This window comes from Vanellus vanellus, assembly GCF_965231255.1.
Source record: "Vanellus vanellus genome assembly, chromosome: 13".
Lineage (NCBI taxonomy): Eukaryota > Metazoa > Chordata > Aves > Charadriiformes > Charadriidae > Vanellus > Vanellus vanellus.
Window position 1 is genome coordinate 9195642 of NC_138918.1, and position 22663 is coordinate 9218304.

At 37.6% G+C, this 22663-nt stretch overlaps 1 protein-coding gene across 2 annotated transcripts in view; it reads left to right on the forward strand.

The window, feature by feature from the left end:
- The window catches only part of CPEB4 (cytoplasmic polyadenylation element binding protein 4), a gene marked incomplete at its 5' end in the record, with an annotated part of 43823 nt that extends 23585 nt beyond the window's left edge, over positions 1-20238 (forward strand). For both annotated transcript variants that reach the window (XM_082489760.1, XM_082489761.1), the window contains 6 exons: positions 7237-7410; positions 9863-9952; positions 10886-11004; positions 11914-12028; positions 12226-12407; positions 15807-20238. In XM_082489760.1, the coding sequence (XP_082345886.1) occupies positions 7237-7410; positions 9863-9952; positions 10886-11004; positions 11914-12028; positions 12226-12407; positions 15807-16034 (908 nt within the window). In that variant the 3' untranslated portion in view covers positions 16035-20238. The remainder of the gene's footprint in view (positions 1-7236; positions 7411-9862; positions 9953-10885; positions 11005-11913; positions 12029-12225; positions 12408-15806) is intronic.
- Positions 20239-22663: the final 2425 nt, after the last annotated feature.

Here is a 22663-nt window from a genome sequence, read left to right on the forward strand (position 1 = left end):
GTGCCACTCTTTACCATGTATCAGCTGTTGATTCCACAGTCAACATGTCATGTGCTTTGGATAAATTGGCAGAAATGAGATTATGTACTTGAACTGGGCAAAATTTTTGCACACATGCACATCTTACATTAACAATCATGAACTGTGGTCTAATCCTTTTGTCCTTAATATTTTAGAACTAAAGCCAAGGAATGCACAAAAAGCGGTACTTTTTTGTCTGCCATGCAACACTTTGTGACACTGTCAGCTTTCCTATTGAAAATGTCATCTAAGACTTAAGTTACAAGGCTCTTTTAAATAGGAACAAATACCTTTGTATATAGATATGTACAGACAGATATGGTTTTTGTGTTCTAATCTGACAAAGTATATATACCTCTCTGAATATACCTGCCTTGGTCTCTGAATTGCTCCTTCATATACAGAGATAATCGAACCAAAGGTAGGTTAAATATAGATGTTCTTTCTAATTTTATTTTTTCTGCTTTTGGTTTGGTTAAGGATACAGCTAGATTCTTCACCGGTGAAACTAGGCTTGAGATGACCTTATAGAACTTCTTGTGAAATGTACCTATGGTAGAAACATGTGGTCCATGCATTACATATGAAATGCGTTGTGAAACATGAAGTGGTGATAAAATCTAACTCTTGAGTTATAATCAACCCTACCTGCCCTCAGGGAGTAGTAGAGGAAAAAAGGTAATAAAATACTATAGCTCATCTTTTAATGGCCTTGTGCACAGCATTGTTAATCTTGCTACAATTACAAAATACAGCTTAATGTAGATTAATTTAGAAATAAGGCTTTGCTGTTGGAATGGCAAAACCAGACTATACTTCAATTATTTTTCTATAATTTAAAAATAAAACTCAAGAAAACATAAATATTTTCTGTAATAGATTCGGGGATACCTAGCTCACATTTAGAAATAATCCCGTGAATCTTTGATACTTCTGTTTCTCTAAAAGTTAAGTCCTAAGTAAAACAGAAAGCAGACCAGCACCAAATTATCTCCCTATCTTCTGTTTAGGGGAAGAAAATGACTAGCAGAGTAAACGTTTTCAGTGACAGTTTGAAATTCTATGTTTGTGTATTGATCATATTTGCCTTCCGACATAAGAAACTGACCATCTATGACCATCTACAGTTAAAAGTTTTTTTAAGTAATACAGAGACGTTTCAAGATAGTCTTAGAGAAAACTTTATTATCCCTCTTTTTAAAAAAATCTGGACTCCTACACTTTTCTCCATTTATATAGTACTTTCATAGCTGATGGTGGTATAGAGGCTTTGTTTTCCCTTCTGCTCTCAACTGCTTTCATCTGCAAGAGTTGTAGCCTATTTCGCCTGCAGTGGTTCCCTTGTTTGTACTGCAGGTTCTTGTTTGTCACTTTTTGTCCCTAAAAATCTTACATCATTCATGAAAGCTTATGAAGTTGGGGTCACTTCAGCAAAATCTTGTTCAGCTTGAATATTTTTCTTAGCGCCTGTACGATTGGTGTAGAATATGAAAGAATATATGCAAATTGACATAAGTTTCCTAGCTTTTCTGGAGCTGGGTGGTGGGAAGCTGTCCCTGTGGTAGAGCGAATGCTTGGTGGAAGGGTGTGATTGAGTCTTACTTGTTCTCACAGTCAGGTTATGTAAAAAGTCAATATGAATATTTGTCCCTTTTAAATGTCAAAAATATTTCTTTGGTAACTTCAGGGATTAATGTGCATAGAAACCTGAAATTCCTTGGAACTCACTAATGAAACTAGTCTGGTTTGATCTTTGAGAGGAAAGAAATGAGAGCATATCGCTGCCTAATATAAAAGATTGCAGTGTGTTACTATATTGGCCTCTGTGCCCAGGTAGAGAACAGACTCCCTGCCTTGGGGAGCTCTTGGACTAAAGTTATAAATTGGGTACAGAACTGGACAGGTATTACATCAACCTAGACTTTACATGCCTTAAATCAAATATAGCAAGGTAGTGAGAATGAAGGTACAACTGTAATTTATCTTTGAGCATTCAGTTGCTCTGTCCATTCCAGGGGTTTATGATGTTTATATTAATAGGATCTATGGATGCTCTTATAATTCTCCTAGTCTTAATGTGGCCTTAGAAAGTTGGGATGACATTCACAGGAGATACGGATCCTCTTGCTTGCTGGTCCCTTTGCTTTAAACAGTCTGCTCTTGAGCTGACCTTTTAATGTAAATTTTCCACAGTTAATGGCACAAAATACACCTGAAATTGCTACCATCCTGCAGATCGGAAGGCAGCAGGAACCATTAAAAAGCATCGGGTGCTCGGCCTGGGCACACTTCTTGCAGGACAACCTTGTAGTAAGTTTGAGGTTTAAGTGATTTAGGGCTTTGCATACGTTTTTTCATGCTTCCTCAGCAGAATATCTTTGTCATTTGGTGACTGTATACTTTATACAGAATTGCACGTGTGATTATACACAACATATTGGCAGTCTTGTTGGTGCTTCCTATAGAGAGAAGAAAGCTCAACACATTTAATTGGAGATATGTTAGACACAAAAGATGTGATTTTTTAAAAAAAGAAAGAAAAGAGAGGAGATCACCAGGAGCCCACTAAGTGTCTCAAATGAAGAGAAGACACAAAAATTTGAGTGTGTTGCTTATTCATTAAGTTCCTTAAAATGAAAGACAGTAAAAGCAGCAGACTTTTTGCAAAAGATCATTGGCTTTTTATAGGACTTTATTTCTTACATAGAAAGGAGTATTGCAGGGAGGGTTGAGGTGACAAAATAATAGAAGCAGCTGCTAATAGTAATTTATATTTCAGACTGATTTTATTGGAAAAATATCTCTGCGTAGGTTATCAGTGAGCAATTGAACCTGTTGCATAAATACTTTGCATTTTTTAGGTTTGGTAACACAATTCTTGCTCAAATATCTTGTGAGATTAGTAAATCTGTCCTAGTCCCTTTGTGCAATTATCTGAAATGTTGAAGAAATGAGGAAAGGAAAAATAGATTTTGAGGAATCCAAACCAGCGTTGTAGTTGTCTTATTTCTCAGCAGGGAATAGGCAATTAGATAATTCTGATCTTCAGAATTAAATCTTTTTCATTGGTTGGTAACAGTTACCTTAAGGCTTCATTTATGTTGCAGCTCAGCTACTCCCATAGCAAAGGTTTCTCTTAACTTGAAATTACGAAAGCCAGAGACAGCATTGGTAAATCACAGTTAGCTGTCTTCCTGGCCTGCCAAAAGAGCATTCTTTAGTTTCAGTGCTGTGTATTACATTGTGTGAAATTAATGGCATGTGATGAGCTCTGAATTCAGTGAGCAGAGAAAGTTTGTATCTGTGCTGCACTGGGGTAGTTTATAAACTGTGGCTCCTGAGAAATGTTTTGAAATGTCAAATGTTGATATTTTGTGCATTAGATGAAGAAAATGCAGAAAATAAGAAGCAAACTAAGAAGAAAAAAAAAAAATCTTAGTATTTGTTTCTCAAAACCTCTTTAGTAGTATTTGGCGCTGGAAATACTTCCTAGTGGTGCCTGAGCTTTTTTTGTTGTTTTCTGTACTGGTAAAGGAGAAAGATCCTATTGCCTTGAGTGACACAGGTGGCAAAGCAGTGTGGAGTCTGCTGACCTAAATTGTGGTCACAGATCTGCAGTGGGAATCGTATCTCTGCTGCACGCTTTGTTGCCAAGAATGGGTGTACCTAGTGAAGGAGTTTGTGTGGTTTTGTTAGTAATTTAGAAACCACAAGCAAGATTTTTATGGCTTTGTAGACAGCGCTGTTTTTGAAAGTGCTTGATGTTTTCTGAAACGTGCAAAGGCTTCTGAGGTTTGTCAGAAATGCAGTAAGATTGCTGATTGCTTTCCATGAAAGACGAGTTCCTTAAAACTTTCTACTTTGAGGACTATGTGAGCATCTTGGATTTCTGAATTAGAAATTACCATGGCAAAATTATACTCGTTAAGGCCCTCAGCCTTTAAGGTTCTCCCATAAAGCCAGTACCTGTGTGAATGCTTGAGAGTATGCTTCAGTCTGAAGACTAGGGCTTCATTATTTTCTATTTATTCTTGGTGTTCATAGGCAGTATCTCTATCAGCAAAAGAGCAGAGAAGTAAAATGATCTTACAGATGTTAAATAATCATGAAGTAAATTGGTTTGATATTATTTTTACTTTGAAAGAGGAAGCAACTCCTGTTCTGTTGTGGTTTACAAATACTTAAATGCTTAAACTAATCGTCAGCCTCAATTTTAAATGAGGAAGCAAAATAAAATGCATGATGTGCTCAGTTTCTCATAGTACTTGCCAGGAGAAACCAAGTTTTGAAAACAGTTGGCCTGCTTTCAGACACAGACTTTAATGAGATTAAAAGACAAAGAACGTGCAAGTTTGATTGCAAAGTTTGGCTGTATTCTGACAATGGGTCCTGGAAGCCAGGGCAAAAAAATATTGTATTTTTTAGTGGTAGAATTGATCTGTTTTGGAAAATGAAAAGTAGGAAGTAGTGGGTAGCTGTCAAATAATTACAGTGAAGTGTAGTAAGTTCGTATGAGGGAATCTGTACTGTTGTACACAGGCTGCAGGAGGTCTGAAAGGCAGTTTTAGTGGCATAGACGTTTTCTCCTTGACTTCAAGTTTTTCAGCTGGTTATTTGCCAGTAATAATTCAGCCAAGGATTTTGTGCGTTTTGTGCGAAGCTTTTATAGCAACCTAATTTGAAAACAGAAATGAACACAATAGTCCTCCACTTTCCTCGTGTTAGGGCTTTTTCTACAGTTCAGATGAAGATCAGTGTTAGAGTATGCATGAACTTGGCAAGGTAGAGGGCACGGCGCGTTGCAGAATGCCTCAGGAGACCCGGCGCGTGAGAAAAGATCCATTTACTTAAAGGCATACGCCAAGCAGAGGATTAAGGAATAGATTTCGAAATAAATGTGCAAATTAAGAACTAAAATTGTTTTAAAAATTCTCTTTGAGTCTAAATATATACTTTGTCAGCCTCATATCAATATGCTTTATCAATAAGTAACAGAGATGGTGCAAGGAAGGCATGGTATTGTGGGCGGTGGGGGAGGTCAGCTACTGAACACCATTTAAAATGACCTGGAGTATGAAAAGGCTTGAGAATCACTGAGGTAGTATAAAGGCGATAAAACAAGGTCTTTTGGTCCTTATAACAATGTTTGAAAGGCTGTTTTCTTTCTCATTTAACATGCAGCAAGGACATATGGGAGAAGGCGAGGTAACAACATTCCTATTTAATTTTCTAATGTTGACAATGTCTCATGGGAGAAAAAACATTAAGTTGTTACTAGAGCGCAAACTCAAAAATTTAAGACTATAAAGCATCAGTTTCACATACGTTTACATAGTCTGCATGCCATAAATAACCATTTTAACTGAATTAGGTAGTACTCCACAGTAGTACTATTGAGGCTGAAATGATCACGACCCTTACAGTGGACATCATCTGTACGATTTGTTGCACTGGAGAGCTATGTTGCTGTGTTTGTGTGTATGTTATGTATGAACACCAATGCTGCGGAAGTTTATTTTGGTTCTTTTGGGTGTTGATGTTTTTTTTTTGCCACAGCATGGACTATAGTGAATATATGTCCTGGCCTGCTAGGTTAAAGAACTAGATCCTGCAAGCATGCATGTTGAATTATCTAACAGCAGTGGTAATGCTGATGAACTTGAGAAGGTTGTTTAGGTATGGAGAATTGCTCCCTTCCAACAATACCTGCAGGATTGGGGTCTTAAGACATGAAACCAAAGACTTGCATCAGTTCACTAGGGGAAAGCAAAATAATGTTTAAGTCTGTATTACGCTATTTTTATCATAGGAAGAACCAGGTTGGCCTAGCTACGGAAATAGGCCCAATATAGTTGATTTTTATTTTAGTTAAAGGTGTACATAGATTCTTGAGATTTCAAATAAAGCAAGCTGACTGAGCCTTCCATTGTTTATTTGTATAAATTCTATGGAGTCTGGATTTTATTGTATTTTTTTCTTTCAACTTGTTAGCTGTTTGATTTTTGCATGGAAAATGTCTGGATATTGGAACTAGTAAATTTTTCCATTTTCAAGATGTTTTCTTTTTTAAAATAAATTTATTTCAAAGGAAGGAAGCAAAAGCAGGATAATTTAACCTTACCAACATGTTACTCTGGTAGATTGTAATTAATTCTGAAAAAGCAGGCATAATGTATCGCATCATAGGCAAAAGGAAATGTATCCTAAAACTTATAGCACACCTTGTTTATTTGCTTACTTTCCCCATACGTATTTATTTATTCCTAAAACGCTCCTCAAATGAGTAGAAGGCTGTTCAGTTTGTTGTCTAGCTATTGAATACTGTAACTAAAGGGTGAATTCGTGGAAGAGATCAGCTTGTGTGCTTTATTTATGATATTATACAGTTGCATTTATAAATCAAAGAATCTTATTTAAAAGCAATAAATATTATTAAGGAAATCTATGATAAAGGATTATCATAGAAGAACATTGGGCTGTGAGGGGAAGCATGCTTACAACATTTTCTCTTAGAGTGAGTCCATTAACAAAACACTGTTGTAACGTCTAGGTAAACGTGCTTCTAGGAATGACACAGTATTGCCCAGTTTTCAGTCTTCATTTACAATAATTTATAGTGGGTCTTCCTTGTTTTATCAGGTTTTTTTTGTTATTTACAAGTGGGTGGTTCATGATATGTTTTGATCTCAGGTAATTTAAATGTGTAGCATATTTAGCTGGTAGAATTCTTGTTTTCCCATCTGCACTGTGAAATTGTATCTACTTATTGTAAGAAGATGTTCACTGGAAAATGATATATACGGCTCTCGTTTCAGTGATGTCTGCTATTGGGAAAGTCCCAGAAAAAAAATTGGCTAATATTCTCTTCTGTTTTTAAACCTTTTTAAAAGAAATCTAATTGGAAACGTGAATTATAATGGAAAATGGTCAACCTGAGCATTCATTAGAAATACTGTTTTGTTTCAGATTTTCATTAGATGTAGTGCAGTTATGAATATTTTCTCTGAAATAATGCCTTTGAGTTATTGAATAATATTGAAAACGATAAGGGTCATATGAAATTGAGAACATTACTGCTCATTAAAAGGGAATATTGCAAACAGTTCTACTGCTAATGTAGCAACTAGTGCATTTTTTAAAAATTATTTAAACAGTGTGTGCTTTGTTCTGTTAGTATGTTTGTTTTCTTTCTTTTTTTTTTAACCCCCTCTTTAGGTCAGTCTTCACTGTTTCCAATGGAAGACGGGTTCTTGGATGATGGACGTGGGGATCAGAGTCTTCATAGTGGTTTAGGATCACCTCACTGCTTCTCCCATCAGAATGGAGAAAGAGTGGAACGGTATTCCCGTAAAGTCTTTGTCGGCGGACTGCCACCAGATATTGATGAAGGTACGCCCCAGAAATCTTAGCCAGAAAAGCTTTTTCTGGTTTAATGACAGAACTGTGGTGTGAAACTTTTTGTCTGTTAGCTAATGAATGATTGTTTTCCGAACTCAACAGAAAAGCTTTGATATGTAAATGACTTTTTGCACATTACCACTTTCAGTCCATGGCAAATGTGAGATAATTCAAACTAGTTTAGGCTATAGCATTGTTCTGTCATTGAAGAACAAAATCATACGTTACCACACATTTAACTGACTTTTACAGTATGAAAATTATAAAAAAGGGATAGTGGTGCAAAAATAAACAAAAAATACCACCCGTTGAAACTCATGAATACATTGCAAACATTTTATAGGCACCAGAAGCCAGTAGTAGGAAAAGTATTGCTGGTAGTGTTATAAAGTTTGTATAGCATAGTAATTCATAGCTCTTTATTTGGATGCTTATGTGTAGTTCTCGGAGGTTGTTCTCAGCAATGATTATGTCTTCTTGTAGCTTCTGACATGTGCATGGTGAGGACTTATACAGGAATGAATCTGTACAGAGGCAGTTGCATACAGTGAGAAACCAGAATTTGTGGTGGGTCCATCATACAGACCCAGGTGACAGAATATTGCAGTTGCTATTAAAAAAAAAAAAATCTATATATATCTATATATATCTATATATATCTCATGCACAAGTGTTGTGAAGCTTCTTTCCACCAGAGTTCTGTATTGAGCGTGCTGGGATCGTGGTTAAAAGAACTACAGCAACTGTAAATCTGAAAAGTTGCTTTTTCTTAATCACAGAATCATTTTAGTACCCACTTTTTGTGTCAGGGAGAGTGATTGTTATGCACTGCAGCATGTACTGCTGTGATGTGACAATCTGACTGTCATGTCAAACATAAGAGCTACTTTATTATTAAAAGGTCAAATATGACATGGTGTTTACAAGAGGAAAAATGATCTTATAGTCTCTCTCTGTGTTGGTATTGGGGTTTTGTTTGTTTTTAACTTTGTCACCTTTGTTGTTTTAAAAGCAGATGAGTACACGAATAGTTTGGTCTCTGTGGACCCTAGTTATTGAAGGTTAGGACCTTTTCTAAACCTGTGCTAGGAAGGTAGCTTGAATTTTTCAGAGTTGCTTCTGTCAGCGCTCTTCCTGTTAAGTGCACAAGTGTGAATTAGAATAAGGAGTATATGATTTAAAATCTACATCACAGCTGAATCTTTGAGGTTTTTCTGATCCTGTCTCTAGAAAGCATTTTATGTATGTGCTTTAATATTAAATTTCTCTTAAGTGCTGTTCTTAACAGAGATCTATTTTAAGAATAGATATGTAGTAAATATTGTTCTCCTTGGTTTGTATCTTCATCAGCATGTAACCTTGGCATATTACCATTGCTGTATACGTTCCTGATGATCTGTAGTGCACAGAGAAGCTGTCGGTACAGTGGATTTCAGTTGCTATTTCATTAGCAATGTCATCGAAGAGTGTCAAGAAACTGAAAAAGACATAATTAGTAACACCTTTTCAGATTTCTAACTGAATTTGAGGATGTGGAAAATGCTCTAAATTGTGTATTAGGAACCCCCAACAGCGTGCTAGTATAGAAAGCCCTGTAATACCATAGGCAGAATACAGGTGAGCTGTGTGCTGGTTTAGATGATGCTCCAGCAATGTGAAGCTTGTTCTTTTTGTTTCAATTTTTTAATAAAAATTCTTGTCCAGAGAATTTTAACTAGCGGTGGTTCAAGTGTGTTTCTGGGGGAAGAAAAGGGAATAATCACTAAATTTCAAGAACAGAATTGCAACTAGAAGACTTCTGTGGGACTAGCATATGCAAATTTACACCAGTAATTTGTGGTCAAAGAACAAATTGAAATGAATGCAAGAATTGCATCGTGATATAGTAATATGTTCTTGCCACTTCTGCCATAAAATTGCCTATGTCCTGCAAGTTTACTCAGTTTGAGGTCAAGCTGAGATAGAGTTGGCACATGTGGCACTGGCATGTGATACGAACAGGCATGGCTGGGTCTTGTGATAGTCCCTTCATTTTTTCCCACTCTTTCTGCAATTATAAGGCATATTGGCAGAGCTGATTGCTTACTAGCAAGTCAGCAAATTGTCTCTAAATGCTTTGTGGGAGAACAGTTGAAGCTGGCTTATTATAGCTGTATAGATGCAGTGACTCCATTTCTGCGAATTAGTGGGCTACAAGCTTTTATTTATAATCATCAGTAGAAAGAAAAGCTTGATCTCTGACCTGTCTTGTTTTCTAATGTGTGTTCTGACTTGTCATAAAGATTCCCCATCAGCTAGTAAGCATTGCTATGAGCTGCTGAACCTTTAGGGTCACAGAATGTTTATTTATAGGATGAAGCTACCTGAAATCAGTGTTCTTCAAATGTCTTCCATTCAATTTATTTTAATTTCAATTTGTGCCTTTTCCCTTCTGTCTTTACAGATGAGATCACTGCTAGTTTTCGTCGTTTTGGACCTTTGATTGTAGACTGGCCACACAAGGCAGAGAGCAAATCTTATTTTCCTCCTAAAGGTAAATATCTGATAATCAATAACATGAGCATTTTAGAATCATTTTTCGTGATAAAACTCAATTTCAGACAAGATTTTTGTGACAATGTCCCAATGTTTAGGGGGAAAAATGTTGAACTCTTGGGATTGTTATAAACTGGTAGAATTTAGAATGTGGCTTTGCAATTATTCTGCACTAAAAGAATTCTTCCTTAACTTCCTGGGCTTACTTTATTCCATTTTCCTTTTTCTCCCCTTTTTCTTCATTTTTGTAATAATAGTCAAGTCTGGTCCTCTTTAAGGAACTAAATGCCCTCCACAGAATCTGGAAAGGATTTGTACCTTATGTTAATGACCATTGTGCTGGGATTCAGACGCAGACCAATGTGATCGTGCTGAAGCCGTTTTATTATAATACTTGAACTGTTATATACTTTACTACAACGTGGAATAGCCCCATGGCCTGTGTTCAATGGTTTTTAAACTTATACACACAAACTATTATTGGTTAAACACAGCTGTAACAATACACGTTCAGCATCTATTTAGGCGTCGCAGCAGTTTCAGTATCAGTGTGTGAATTCCTCCTTCACGTCGACCTTCAGACTGTACCAGCTCGTCTCTTATCTCTTCTGTTACACAAAGTTCATAAGCTCATCATTTCAACATGTCCGTTGTTTTCCAAAAAGCTTCCCACAGACCATCATGGCAGGTTTGCCTCCACAGCTGTGGCTTTTGTTCGTTCATACTACTGGCTTATCCTTTCCAAAGGAAATGGGGAGAGGGTGCGCTCATCAGCAAGCTCCCTGCTTTCCTTCACGTCTCTGCAGAGAACTTGCAGGAGGCTGGGTTGGAAATGCATGAGAGCATCTTAAAGTTTGTCCCTTACTGTATGGTAGCATTTCCTATAGGCAAATGGACAAAAGAAGTTATGTGTTTGTTTTCCCTTTTGTAGGATATGCATTTTTGCTGTTCCAAGATGAAAGCTCTGTACAGGCACTGATTGATGCATGTATTGAAGAAGATGGAAAGCTCTATCTTTGCGTTTCCAGCCCCACTATCAAAGACAAACCGGTAGGTAGAATTGTCAGGGCCTGCACAATTCCTGTATGATAACCAGAAATTGTTCTCTTCAGATGCCTTTTTTCTGTCTTCAGAGTGCTAATGTTTAAATTTCTTTAAGGTGTCAAATTAAGTTCTCAAAAAGACCAACTTACTTATTTTTAAACTAGACATTATGAAGCTTTTTAGTCTAGTTACGATTCATATTTTTGTTAGAAAAAGGTTTGCTAAATTTCACCATTGCTGGCTTAATAATTATATTTCTGGACAGGTATTTTATGCTTGTTATTGAATAAAATCTAGAAGTCATATTGCCTGAGTGTTGCATGTGACATGTTTTGACAGAGACAAATTAAATGCCAAAAAACATGACATGGCATTGGACTGTAAATTAATAGTACAAATGGTTTTGGGGCTGATGCGAGTCTGTTAGTAGTTGGAGAGACTTTTGCTGTATTTCTGTATTTCACATTTGGCCAGCTGTAAGCAAATATAAAGGCAGCTAGTTTTGCATAGTAAATAAACATGCAACTTTGTGCACTGGAGCCTGTTGCATTGAGATAACGCTAGTCTAGTGCTCACACTTGGCTAGAACAACACGAATAGCGTAGATACGTACGCACCAATGTGGTTCGTACAGCACAGTTCAGGCATGATTAAGTAAATGTGTAAGTAGAGGGTGAGTTTTTTCCCAGAAATTTGGGTAACAAGGAAGTGGTGAAATTTAGTGTGATCAAGTTGTCTGTCTTAACAGAGCTTATTACCATTTCATTTTGAAAAATGATTGCTGAATGGTAGAAAGTGAGTTTAGAAAGTACAGCCATTTAAGTGGTTTTCTCCTTTGTAGGATACTGTTTTAATTTATATTACTGAGATACTTTGAATTGTGAATGGTTAAAAAAAAAGGCTTTTTGTCCATAGGTTCAGATCCGGCCTTGGAACCTTAGTGATAGTGATTTTGTTATGGATGGTTCACAGCCTCTTGACCCACGAAAAACCATTTTTGTTGGTGGTGTTCCTCGGCCTTTACGAGCAGGTACACTGCGTGTTCCGCAGCACTGGGCATGTTGAATATGCAGTCTGATTGGGGAGCAACGGGGTAAACAAGTTATTTCAGCAAGTGTTTTTGACACTTATAGCGGGGGACATGAATACAAATGGACTGTTTCATTTGATGCTTTTAGACAAAATTACCAAGTCTACACCACTGTTTCATTTTCCTTTCTGGTTTAGTGGAACTTGCAATGATAATGGATCGGCTGTACGGAGGGGTGTGCTATGCTGGAATTGACACAGACCCTGAGCTGAAGTACCCAAAAGGAGCTGGGCGGGTTGCATTTTCTAATCAACAGAGTTACATAGCTGCTATCAGTGCTCGCTTTGTTCAGCTGCAGCATGGAGAGATAGATAAACGGGTAAGGTCTTCAAGCACATTCTATTTTTGTTCAGTGCTTTCTCTAGAAATGCTTTTCCATGTAAATGTGTGTCATTGTGAAGACTGTAAATGTTATATCAGATTAATTGCATATTTAGGGCTAGATTGTGCCACTTAGATACAACACAGAATAAAAATGAAGGAGCGGTACAGAGCTATTGCTTCTGGAACGTGGGAGGCAACTGTGAAGCAGACTTTCTCAAATTGCTTTGCATAATGGGAAGCATGTCAGCTGCCTTGCCCTTTTATAAGAATATTGCACTCGTCATATACTCCCACTGCAAGTATTTGCACTTGTAGTGTTTGTATAATGTCAGGGAGTAAGGTATCTGCCAAGGATGGAGCAGTTCTTCCTCCTGTTCTGCATCTCTTGAGAGAGTGGGCAGAATGAGGCCCTAGTGTTACACATTGTGTGCTGGCTGTTCCTAAAGAGCATCATAGTATTGCACTGTAAACTCGTTAGCATGCATTACAGCCTCACAGTCATCCTCTGCTGCCTACGTAAAGGCTGTGTCTGGTTATTTTATTCCTTTATTATTATAAATTAAAGTAATATGCCAAATGGATCTGCAGTTTGCTTGCCTCTGCCCTCTCATCTATAGAAAATGTGACTTTGCCAATTACACTGATCTTCCGGCCACAATTTTGAGAAACTCAGATCTTTACATCTACCTTTCTGTCTAATTCATGCTTTGTCTCTGGGTTTTTCTTACACGACTGTCATTATTGATCTCACTGATCTTAATTTTATAGTTACTACAGAGGAAAACCCCCAAACTTGGCTGCTTAGCTGTTTATCATTTCGCTTCTGCTTTGGCTGTAGAGCTTGGGTAGAAGAAATGTAACAACAATTTGACTGTGGGCCTGTGAATTGGAATGTCTTTGTTCTAATCTTGGCTCTGAAATAAGTTCTGTACGGCTTTGAACAAATAATTTGGGCTGCCCTTGTGCAACTCCTGCTTGCATAAGCAGACACTTGGGTGAATAGGTCCATTGAAGCTGGTGGGACTACAAATTTAAGTAAGTACTTGTGAACTCTAGCAAAGATTTTGCAATCTATTTCCCCTTCCTTCTCTCCTTCCACTCCTCCTTATTTCCCCATTTTGTGTGTAGTTAAGAAGAAATGTGGCAAGATAAGTGCTCAGAGAATTTGTTATAAGGGGGGTTGGGTGCATGAGAGATACAAAAGTGCAACAGTGGCAATACTACTTTTCTTATTAATTATTTCTAATAAAGCTTTTCTGTAAAAAGAAAAAAAAATTAGTAACAAGAAGGGATTTCCTGTAAAATTAGGCAAGGAGGTGCTGCGAAAGGGTGTGCCCTTCAGAGAGATAATGCAAATTAGGTGCTCAGTGGCCTGCAGCACCCACCACTGCAGAGCTTCCGAAGCGTGTTGCCACCCTAAGCGTGCCTGATGAAGTTGCAGTAATTTACGGTATTTCTCTGTACTTGGGAAGCCTTGATACACCTCGCACAAGTAACGATTGCAGGCTGTGTTTGGCACACGCACTTCAGCACATGCTGAATAAATATGCTGAGGACTCTGACTGGTATCTATGGGCTGCAAACCTGCACAAAATCCAGTGCCGCAGTAACAGGCTAAAGCAAGCAGAGGTATAATTACCTGTGCTATAGTTTGGCCTCTGAATATGTTTGAGCAGACATCATAGAGCAGCAGAATTGCCACATTAAGGAGGCCTGCATAGCACATTTGTAGGTTTCCTCTTAGCACTTGCAGGAGATGATGCTCATCAGTGAATACCCAACCTCAAACTACATAGCAAACTAGGTGATGGAGGGAGAACGTGGTCTTAGGAATATTTGTCTGCCGCTGCTCTTCTACAATTTTACTCTTCTGAGTTGGCATGAAGGGGTGTTTGAGAAGCAGAACTCTAGCGGTGGAAGAGGAGACAAACTGAGGCCAAAAAAAAAGGCTGCTGTACTGTCTCCAAGTAGTTTATATGTACTATAAGCACAAATGGCATTAAACTACTGCAGTGCCCTGTCTGGACTGTAATAAAATTGGGTAAGTTTAAAAACACAGAAACTTGTGAATGTCCTTATCAGAATGAGCCGGCATCCCTCCAAGGTTTCTGAGATAGAGAAAGGAGCATCCCTAAGCCAGATGCTGAGATAACAGGTTACCAGCAGAGAAACCAGTCACAGTCTGGATATTTGGAAATGTTTGTGAAAACACCTAATTAAATGAGCTTCAGAGAAGGCTCACAAACACTCCTAGAACAGGAACTTGTACCTGTACTTTTTTAACATGAAGTTTTGTGTTGCACTTCTGATGTATCCCATGGACCTTCCACAGTTCTGTGGAGCAAAGGAATGGGAGTGGAGGTGATTACTGGTTTTGAGGTGAAACCGAGCCTTTAGGGGATGGCAGTGCTGCACTTGTGATTAAAACACATAGGCATGTCTAAACGAGCTGTGCTCTAGCCAGCTTGGGTATGGCAAGCAGCAAGCTTTGCCTGCTGTCACAGAGAAAGCGCTCCGGAGTGCTGTGAGCAGGGGTTTGTAGCCCACAGTACAGCAGGCTTGGTTTTGGTATGCAAATGCCTAGATTAAAAGCTAGTAGCCTGCAGATGTTGCAGTGGAGATGTATCCTTGGAGCACCAGCTGGTACCAGTTCCTGTGAGTCATTATCAGTTAAGAACTTGAAGAAATTTTTCTTCTCCTTTCTTGTCTGCTGTGCTGAATTACTGCTCATCATCTGGCCCTTAATGCCAACAGCGTAGGTGGCTGTCAGACCCATTTTAAGCTTCTCATTTGATCCCAACGAGATTAGGTAGGTTTCCTTTTGCTGAGAGGACTAAGCCACAGAAAAAGAAAACAGAAATGTGCTGTTTATTAAGATAATAAATTAAATATTTTAAAGTTGGAAATTCAGATATTGAAATTTGCAGACCATGTGCATCTTTAATCTGCAGTTACAGTGTTGTGTAAACAGTTTACATTCCTCCCTGAAAGGGTAGGAGCTTAATTGTGCATCACCATACTTAAAAATAACCCCCCCGAATTCTGCAGGATTTTGATGTGAATCTGTGTATCAGTTCTGTGACAATAGGTTGATTGGTCCTGACTGTAAAGCAGCAACAGCACATGTGATACTGCTGGTCAGCAGTGGTTTCCGGGGTTTTTTTAATGACCAAGGAGTACAGCACGAGCAGGATTGTTCTCAAGCGCCTGTAGCTTTGGGTGTTTAATGACGATGATCATGTGTAATGAGGGGGAAAATTCTTGAGCGTGATGTTCCCTACTACAGAACTGTGATCGCAATGCTGCTAGAACACATACAGTGAATAGTGTGGAATTGTTGTTATCTACGTTGTTATTAAGAATTGTAAACTTTCTTCTCTTTTTCTGAATACAGGTGGAAGTTAAGCCATATGTCTTGGATGATCAGCTTTGTGATGAATGTCAGGGGGCCCGTTGCGGTGGAAAATTTGCTCCATTTTTCTGTGCTAATGTTACCTGTCTGCAGTATTACTGTGAATATTGCTGGGCTGCTATCCATTCACGCGCTGGCAGGGAATTCCACAAGCCCCTGGTGAAGGAGGGAGGAGATCGCCCAAGACATATTTCATTCCGCTGGAACTAAATGATCACTGCAGTGCTCATATGCAGGCCTCAAATTAAGTGCACTCTTCTGTTATCCTGATTGTCCCTACCCCACCCTACCCCTTCTCTTATACAACATAGCATGTCCTTTTGTAGTAGTCTGTAATTTAACAATAGTATAATGAAAGAATGACCTATAATATGGGTATTTTGTAGAATCTTGTCATTGAAAACTGTATTGGGAACTCCTTTTCGTATTGATAACATGTTGCAAGTGAGTTGCATTCTCTTGTGTTTACTACCGAGAGAACACTTAATTTCATGCAACATTTTCTTAGAGGAGAGAAAAATATTAAGAAAAGAGAATTGAAACAATAGAGTATTTTGGTTTTCTAATTAAATTATTGTTAATAAAGAACATAAGAATACTTTTATTAAAATAACCACGTAACAATAACACTATCAGTCTGTTCTGACACTTTTCCCCCAGGGAAGCCTGTTTTTGCCTCTCTTTTTGTTTCGACTTCGGATTTTTCCAGCACCAGATGAAGTTAGCATTTACCTACCAACAGGAAAGAGCATGTTTAAAGCAACAAAAATGCATGAGCAAAGTTGAAGCAGCATTATAATAATGATCTTTTTAAAAAATCTGTTAAGGGTTTTGAGGCTGAAATTTTAGCTCGGTATGTGCTCGGACCGTGCCTCTGACTACCACCCACATCCAAATTACTAATGAGATAGGCAGAGCTTACTATATTTTCATCAAAATGATTACATTTTAAGAATTCCTGAATGTAAAAGTTGAGTAAAGTTACTACTGAGGGGGGAGTGCACTTTTTATTTTCTTTAAGAGAACTCAGTTGTCTCGTTACAGCCCTAGAAATCCTACCAAAGCTAGAGTAATGACAACTAGTTAACTGGCATTTCCTCTCCTGAAGGATAAATATATAGATTTTATTTTTGATGGCTATATATAACTCTATATCCTAATATACTAACATTCATCAGGGGCCAGCCTTTGCTCTCCATTTTGACGTGAAAAAGTAGAAAACCTAAAGATACCTCAAGGATATCACTGATTTTTACTGAAGTTTTGATATTCCATTATGTCACACAAACTAAAATTGGCTGCTTATTCGTTTCCCATCTTGGATGTAAAGTTAGTTTTAAATACCCTCTAACTTAGTTGTAACAGAAGGCACGAACCTACGTCGTTTCCATGTCTCATTTTGCACTGTTTTCTGAATTTGTGCATGAAATGGGGCAAGCGGGCATATGCCTTTCTTACTCTTCCTGTAGAAAGTTTCCCAAGTAAGATTCCACCTCGTCAGAGCTTAACATGGGGAAATACAGAAACACAGGTATTTGAAGTGCCAACATTGCTAAGTTAATGCCTGCTTTATTATAAATAAGTTCTACCTTGAGAAGCATTAACACAGTACATGTTAACTGAATGATGAAGAGTGGGTGCAGGGGTTTAGCTTGAAATAGTTGAATGAAGGAGTAGTTCTGAAAATTATTTTTATTACTTTTGAACTAATGCCCCGGCCAACTTCTCAAATGATTATTTAGCAGTGTTGCAAACAAACAGATTTAGTGGCAATCTTCTGAACTGCCCGAGCGGCACGGTACCATCCTAGATTCTCTCAAACCAAAGACTTGCCTCGGCACTGCTTGGGAAACCCCTGCTCCCTTAAAAGCCTTTGTCGGCCCCTCTCGTCCCCTTCCCCCGGCCCAGCTTATCTTTATGAGAAGCAGTTTTTGTTTTCAATACAGGCTTTAATGAACTATACCTTACCAAGTTCCAAAGGTCAAAATGGAGACATTTGCTGTCTACTAGTCAAGTATAGAAAGGGAGCTGCTTTTAATGAAATCCCTGAAAATATTGACAACAGTAATGCAAATGCAGAGTGCTCTTGTGTAGATTGTCAGGGACTTTTTTTTCTCTGAAGTACATAATTATAGTTGGAATGTTCCTTTAATTTTTTTAACGCTTGTAGGTGGCTTGGGGTGTGCTATTGTGCCGATCCTACCCAGTAAACAGGTGAGATGGGTTACCATTACAAGAAATAACACTGTTTGAGAACTAGCTTTGAATAATAATTTTCCCTTTGTACATGACCTGCTGAATTTCGGTACAGTGTTTTTGTAGCTAACTTATTTTGTCATGCACATAATGTATATTTGTTATGCACTACTTTTGTATATCTTGTTTTTCCAACAGTGAGCATTTTTAGGCACACTTTTCACTGACGGGATATCTCTTTATGCAATACCTCAATTTTTCATATTGCAAAGAGTAGCTTTTTGTACTTTTATTACTGAGAGATCTTCATATACTTCATTTTTTAATATAAATAATTTTAATAAATTTTATTTTCTTATATTCTGCTTTTTATACATTTCAGTGCTCTGCATACATTTTGAATTATGGATGTTGTGCACTGGCAATGCTATTTTAGAATCTGCAGAGAAAAGAAAGCATGTTGCTTAAACATCTTAGCCCAGCACCAGGTATTTGGTGTACGTATAATTTAAGAAATAGTATATGTAAAGTTGAGAATTAAAGAAGAAAAGCATGAAAGTGACAAATGACACTGTCTTTAGACCCATGAAATTTAAATGCATATAGTGTAGAAATTTAAAGAAACATCAAAATTGTCTACCGCTTCTTACTAAGTTTTTAAAAATTATACACAAATGCAGACGTTTTTGGTGAATGTTTAGCCATTTTTAATATTAATAAACAATTGATGTTAGGTGTTTGATGCAGAAATGTGTCTGCTCTTTTAAATTATATTTAAAGAATAAAAGAGAGCCTGCTAAGTGGCAGGCATGTAATGTTAGTATGCATGACTAATGTAAGAAATTGTTATTCTACTAATATTCACTTGTGATTGTGTGACAAGCGTGTTTACAGATTATTTGGTTACACTTCGATTTACAGGGCATAAACAATTATATACATTACTCTGTACTTAAATAGTGATGACATGTCCGCCTGATTACATGGGATTTGTAGTTGGGGTTACCATGTAGCTCCAAACATGATTAACATGTAATTAGGTTACCAGTCTTAGGGTATCACTTCAATTTGCAAAGGGGTTAATAAGCATGTAGTTTTCTCACACTAGCATGGCACTGGCCATGTATTTACAATGTAGTTACAGAGTAATTACATGGTTATTTTTGCAATGTAAAATAAAGTGTTTCTGATTATTTTATATGTAAAGGAACCCCACTGCCCCGTGCTTTTTGGTATAGTATATACTTCTCCATACACAGACCTCTGCAGAATGCAAATTTAAAACTTGCAGTGAATGAATTTAGCGTTTTATAAGGATGCTGTTGGAAAGACTTGATAATTCACCCCTTTTGTTTTTGAAGAGTTAAAACCTTCTGTTAAAAGGTGATTTAAAACTTGAATGTGATGAATTGTGGCAAGTTAACTTCAAGTTATGTGCAATACCTATTTCAGACTTCTGGAAGATCTTTGCAGTGTAATTCTTTGTTTTTAATTGCAGACATTTAAAAATGTCATTTTCTACTGTTCTAGTAAATCCTCTTTCTTGCTGGTGTTTCTAAAGAAAAGAATCAGAAATCAATCTTTCTACTAATGTAAATTTGAGATTATTTTTAAAAAAATGGAATAAAAGGTTTTGGTCATTTGCTTTATTTTATTATCTTATTTTAAAGCTACTGTGATAGCATTGTAAGAATTGGGACAATATTGTATTCAACTGTTTTATTTTTTATATTTTTAAATTTTAAAGTATAATTAGTTTTTATAATTTTCATCAGATTTTTTGTTATATTTTTTGGAAGTGAAACTTTTAGCAAGTGGGTGTCTAGTTTTTACTAATTCCTAATATGTTTTTCCCCCAATGTATTGCTCATATTATCAGAAGGAAAAGTTATTTAAGTATGTCAGTTAATTGTACTACTTGGCTGAATTTCCATATAGTTTTTACTGTGTATGGGGAGGTTGTAGTATTTATTATAGCATTTTAAATAAGGGTAATTCATTTTTTATTAAAGTCATTTTCACGTTTAAGTTCATATTTTTGTATGTTCTACTCTAAGTTATATAACACAAGTTACTTTTTTTAAAGAGTTCATTTGTTGAAGTGCTAGTGAAAATTAATGTTATTAAATAGTTTGCAAATGACTATTTATACCAGTATGCATATAATTTTTAAATATTTGTAATGTGAGATGTTGAATGAATAAAACTTTTAACTCAGTGTTTCTTCTTAACCTTTTTATTTTAAGCTTTCTGTAGAAACATGTTCCTTTGTGCCTGAAGCTCATGGGACTTGGGGATGAAGCGTACAGCACACGGCTGGCTACATGATGTGTAAAGTGCTTCAGGCTAGGTTCTGCAGTCCTGTTCCAGTCAAAACGTGGAGTGTGGCTTTGTAGGGGGCGTGTGAGGGAGGGTATAAGCATCCAGAGATGGCGAGTACCCTGAATACTGCATTAAATTGGTGCAAAACCGATGTGCAAAGCTGCAGAAATGGAAGGGCAATGTCTAGAGGACTGTGAATCAGTAAGAAGAACCCTTTTTACTGCTTGTGTCCAGATGCTGTCTTTAGGGAATGTTGAAAGCTACTTAATTTTGTGAATTTGGTGCTTGTTGAGTGTTCGTTAGAAATCGTGTGTAGCTTTGGAACAGCCTTTCAGCAGTTTCAGCACTGCCGTTTCTATTTGTTGTGTGTTAAGCATATCAACCTAGCCAAAGAACTGGAGTTTGATCACTTGTTTCTACTTAGTGCTCTCTGCAGCTAATTCATAGGGACAAAGATGAAAACCAAAACGCAGCTGCAAAATCAAGCTAACTGGGCAGGTGACATGTTACACGAGAGGAACACCACTGAGGCACATGTAATGCATCATGTAAGTCAGACACCGCTGTGCAGCTGGGACAAAAAGATAACCAGACCAGGGTCAGAGTAGAGCCAAGCAAGGCGTGGACAGACAAGGATTCTTTTTTAATTGTCTCATGGTTGTGATCTGATACTAACAGAAGGAAGAAGTCTGGCGTTTTAAAGAGCTTGCTGGCATCAGCCTTTAATGTAAAATATCTAAACTTGAAATGTCTAAAAAGTCTTATGAAGTGTTACAGCTTTATGTATCTGCCCTTCGAGGATTATCCAACAGGAACTGTGCAAAAAGGATTCAAGAGTTTTGCATCCTCAGTAGCTAGGAATTCCCCAAACTTTGTTGTTTTTTTTACTTTGATACAAACAGCTAAGCTTCAATGAAGTATAGTTCTGCTTGGTCTGGAAGTAGCTCTGCTAAGTGGAACTGAGTTGGAATATGCACATGTACCTTGTGAGAAAAAACTGCTGCCCAAAATAAAGTATTGGAGTAGGAATCAAACCGCGCCCACTGCGCCAACCAGCACGCTGCTGCTGGCATCTGAGCCGCTCCTCCCTTGTGGCATCATCTAAGGAATGGTGGTGTAAATGTTAAATAGGTGTTGAGTATCATTCTTTTCTGTGGGTGCTTCAGGAAATGCAAATCTTACAGAACTGAGCTATAATGGCATTAGTTCTGCAAGATGCTCATCACTTCGATTCCCATTGGCTTCAGATGATGCAAACTTAGAAGCTAATGCCTTTAGAAACTAATTTTTAACAAGAATGGAAAGTTTTGCTAGTGACTGCGTGTATATATTTCCAATCCCTTAAAACGGCTGTTTAAAAATAAACAGAAAATGCTGGTACCCTTTGGATCCAAAATAGAGAGGGCAGAGATGGGTTGTCTGCCCGGTGAATAGGGAATTCCTCGGTACTGCGTTTTGTGCAGCCAAACAGCACCAGATAGTATTGACCAGTTTGTAGCGTGTGACTTGGCTGGTGACAGAAGCATTCTCTCTCCACTCTCTGCCTTGGTAGTGTTAGGAAATAGTCATAGTTCAGCCTCTCCCAATGTGATAACAAGTTCTTGACGTTGTTTTCAAATGCAAATGGTCTTTTAGAAAGCATGTGCTTATCAGTGGTTTATCTGATGTTTTTTAACAAGTATGCTAGACTTGAAATTTGGTCCTGAAATATGGGGGGGGGGGGGGGGTAAGTCTTTTGATGCCACAGTGGTGGAATTAGTGATGTCTTCCGGAAGCAAGGCACTCCCTGACTGATTTCAACTCCAAATGCTATAAACGGAGAGGTGTTTATCAGGACACGGCATCTGATTTACAGCTGGGGATATGTATATTCATTCTAAAATTTTCCTATTCTGAAGATTGCAAAATACTTTGTTGAATGTTTAATAAATGAATTTTTCTTACATAGGCAGAGTCTGAAAAGTTCAGCTCAGTAAGGTGAAGTGCCAAAAGCCTGGAGCGTTCAAAACTAAAACCAGTCACCCTTGGTCGTGATGGCCTTGGCTGATTCTGAATTACTGAGAAGTAACTTTCTAGGAAAGATGATATAACAAATCCCTTTTGGGTTTCAGTTTGTCCTGAAACTATAAATAAATGCTACAGGCAGACTCCAGAAGATGGAGGTATGCCTGCTGGGTGGAATTTCAGAATTTCCACAGTCCATGAATCTCAGCTATTTTCTTTCAGCACAAACTGCTCATCGACCACAGTCAGCCACCAGCTTTCTCTTGGGTGCTGCTTTCGCTAAATGAACTGCTACATTCCACATCAGTGAAGAAACT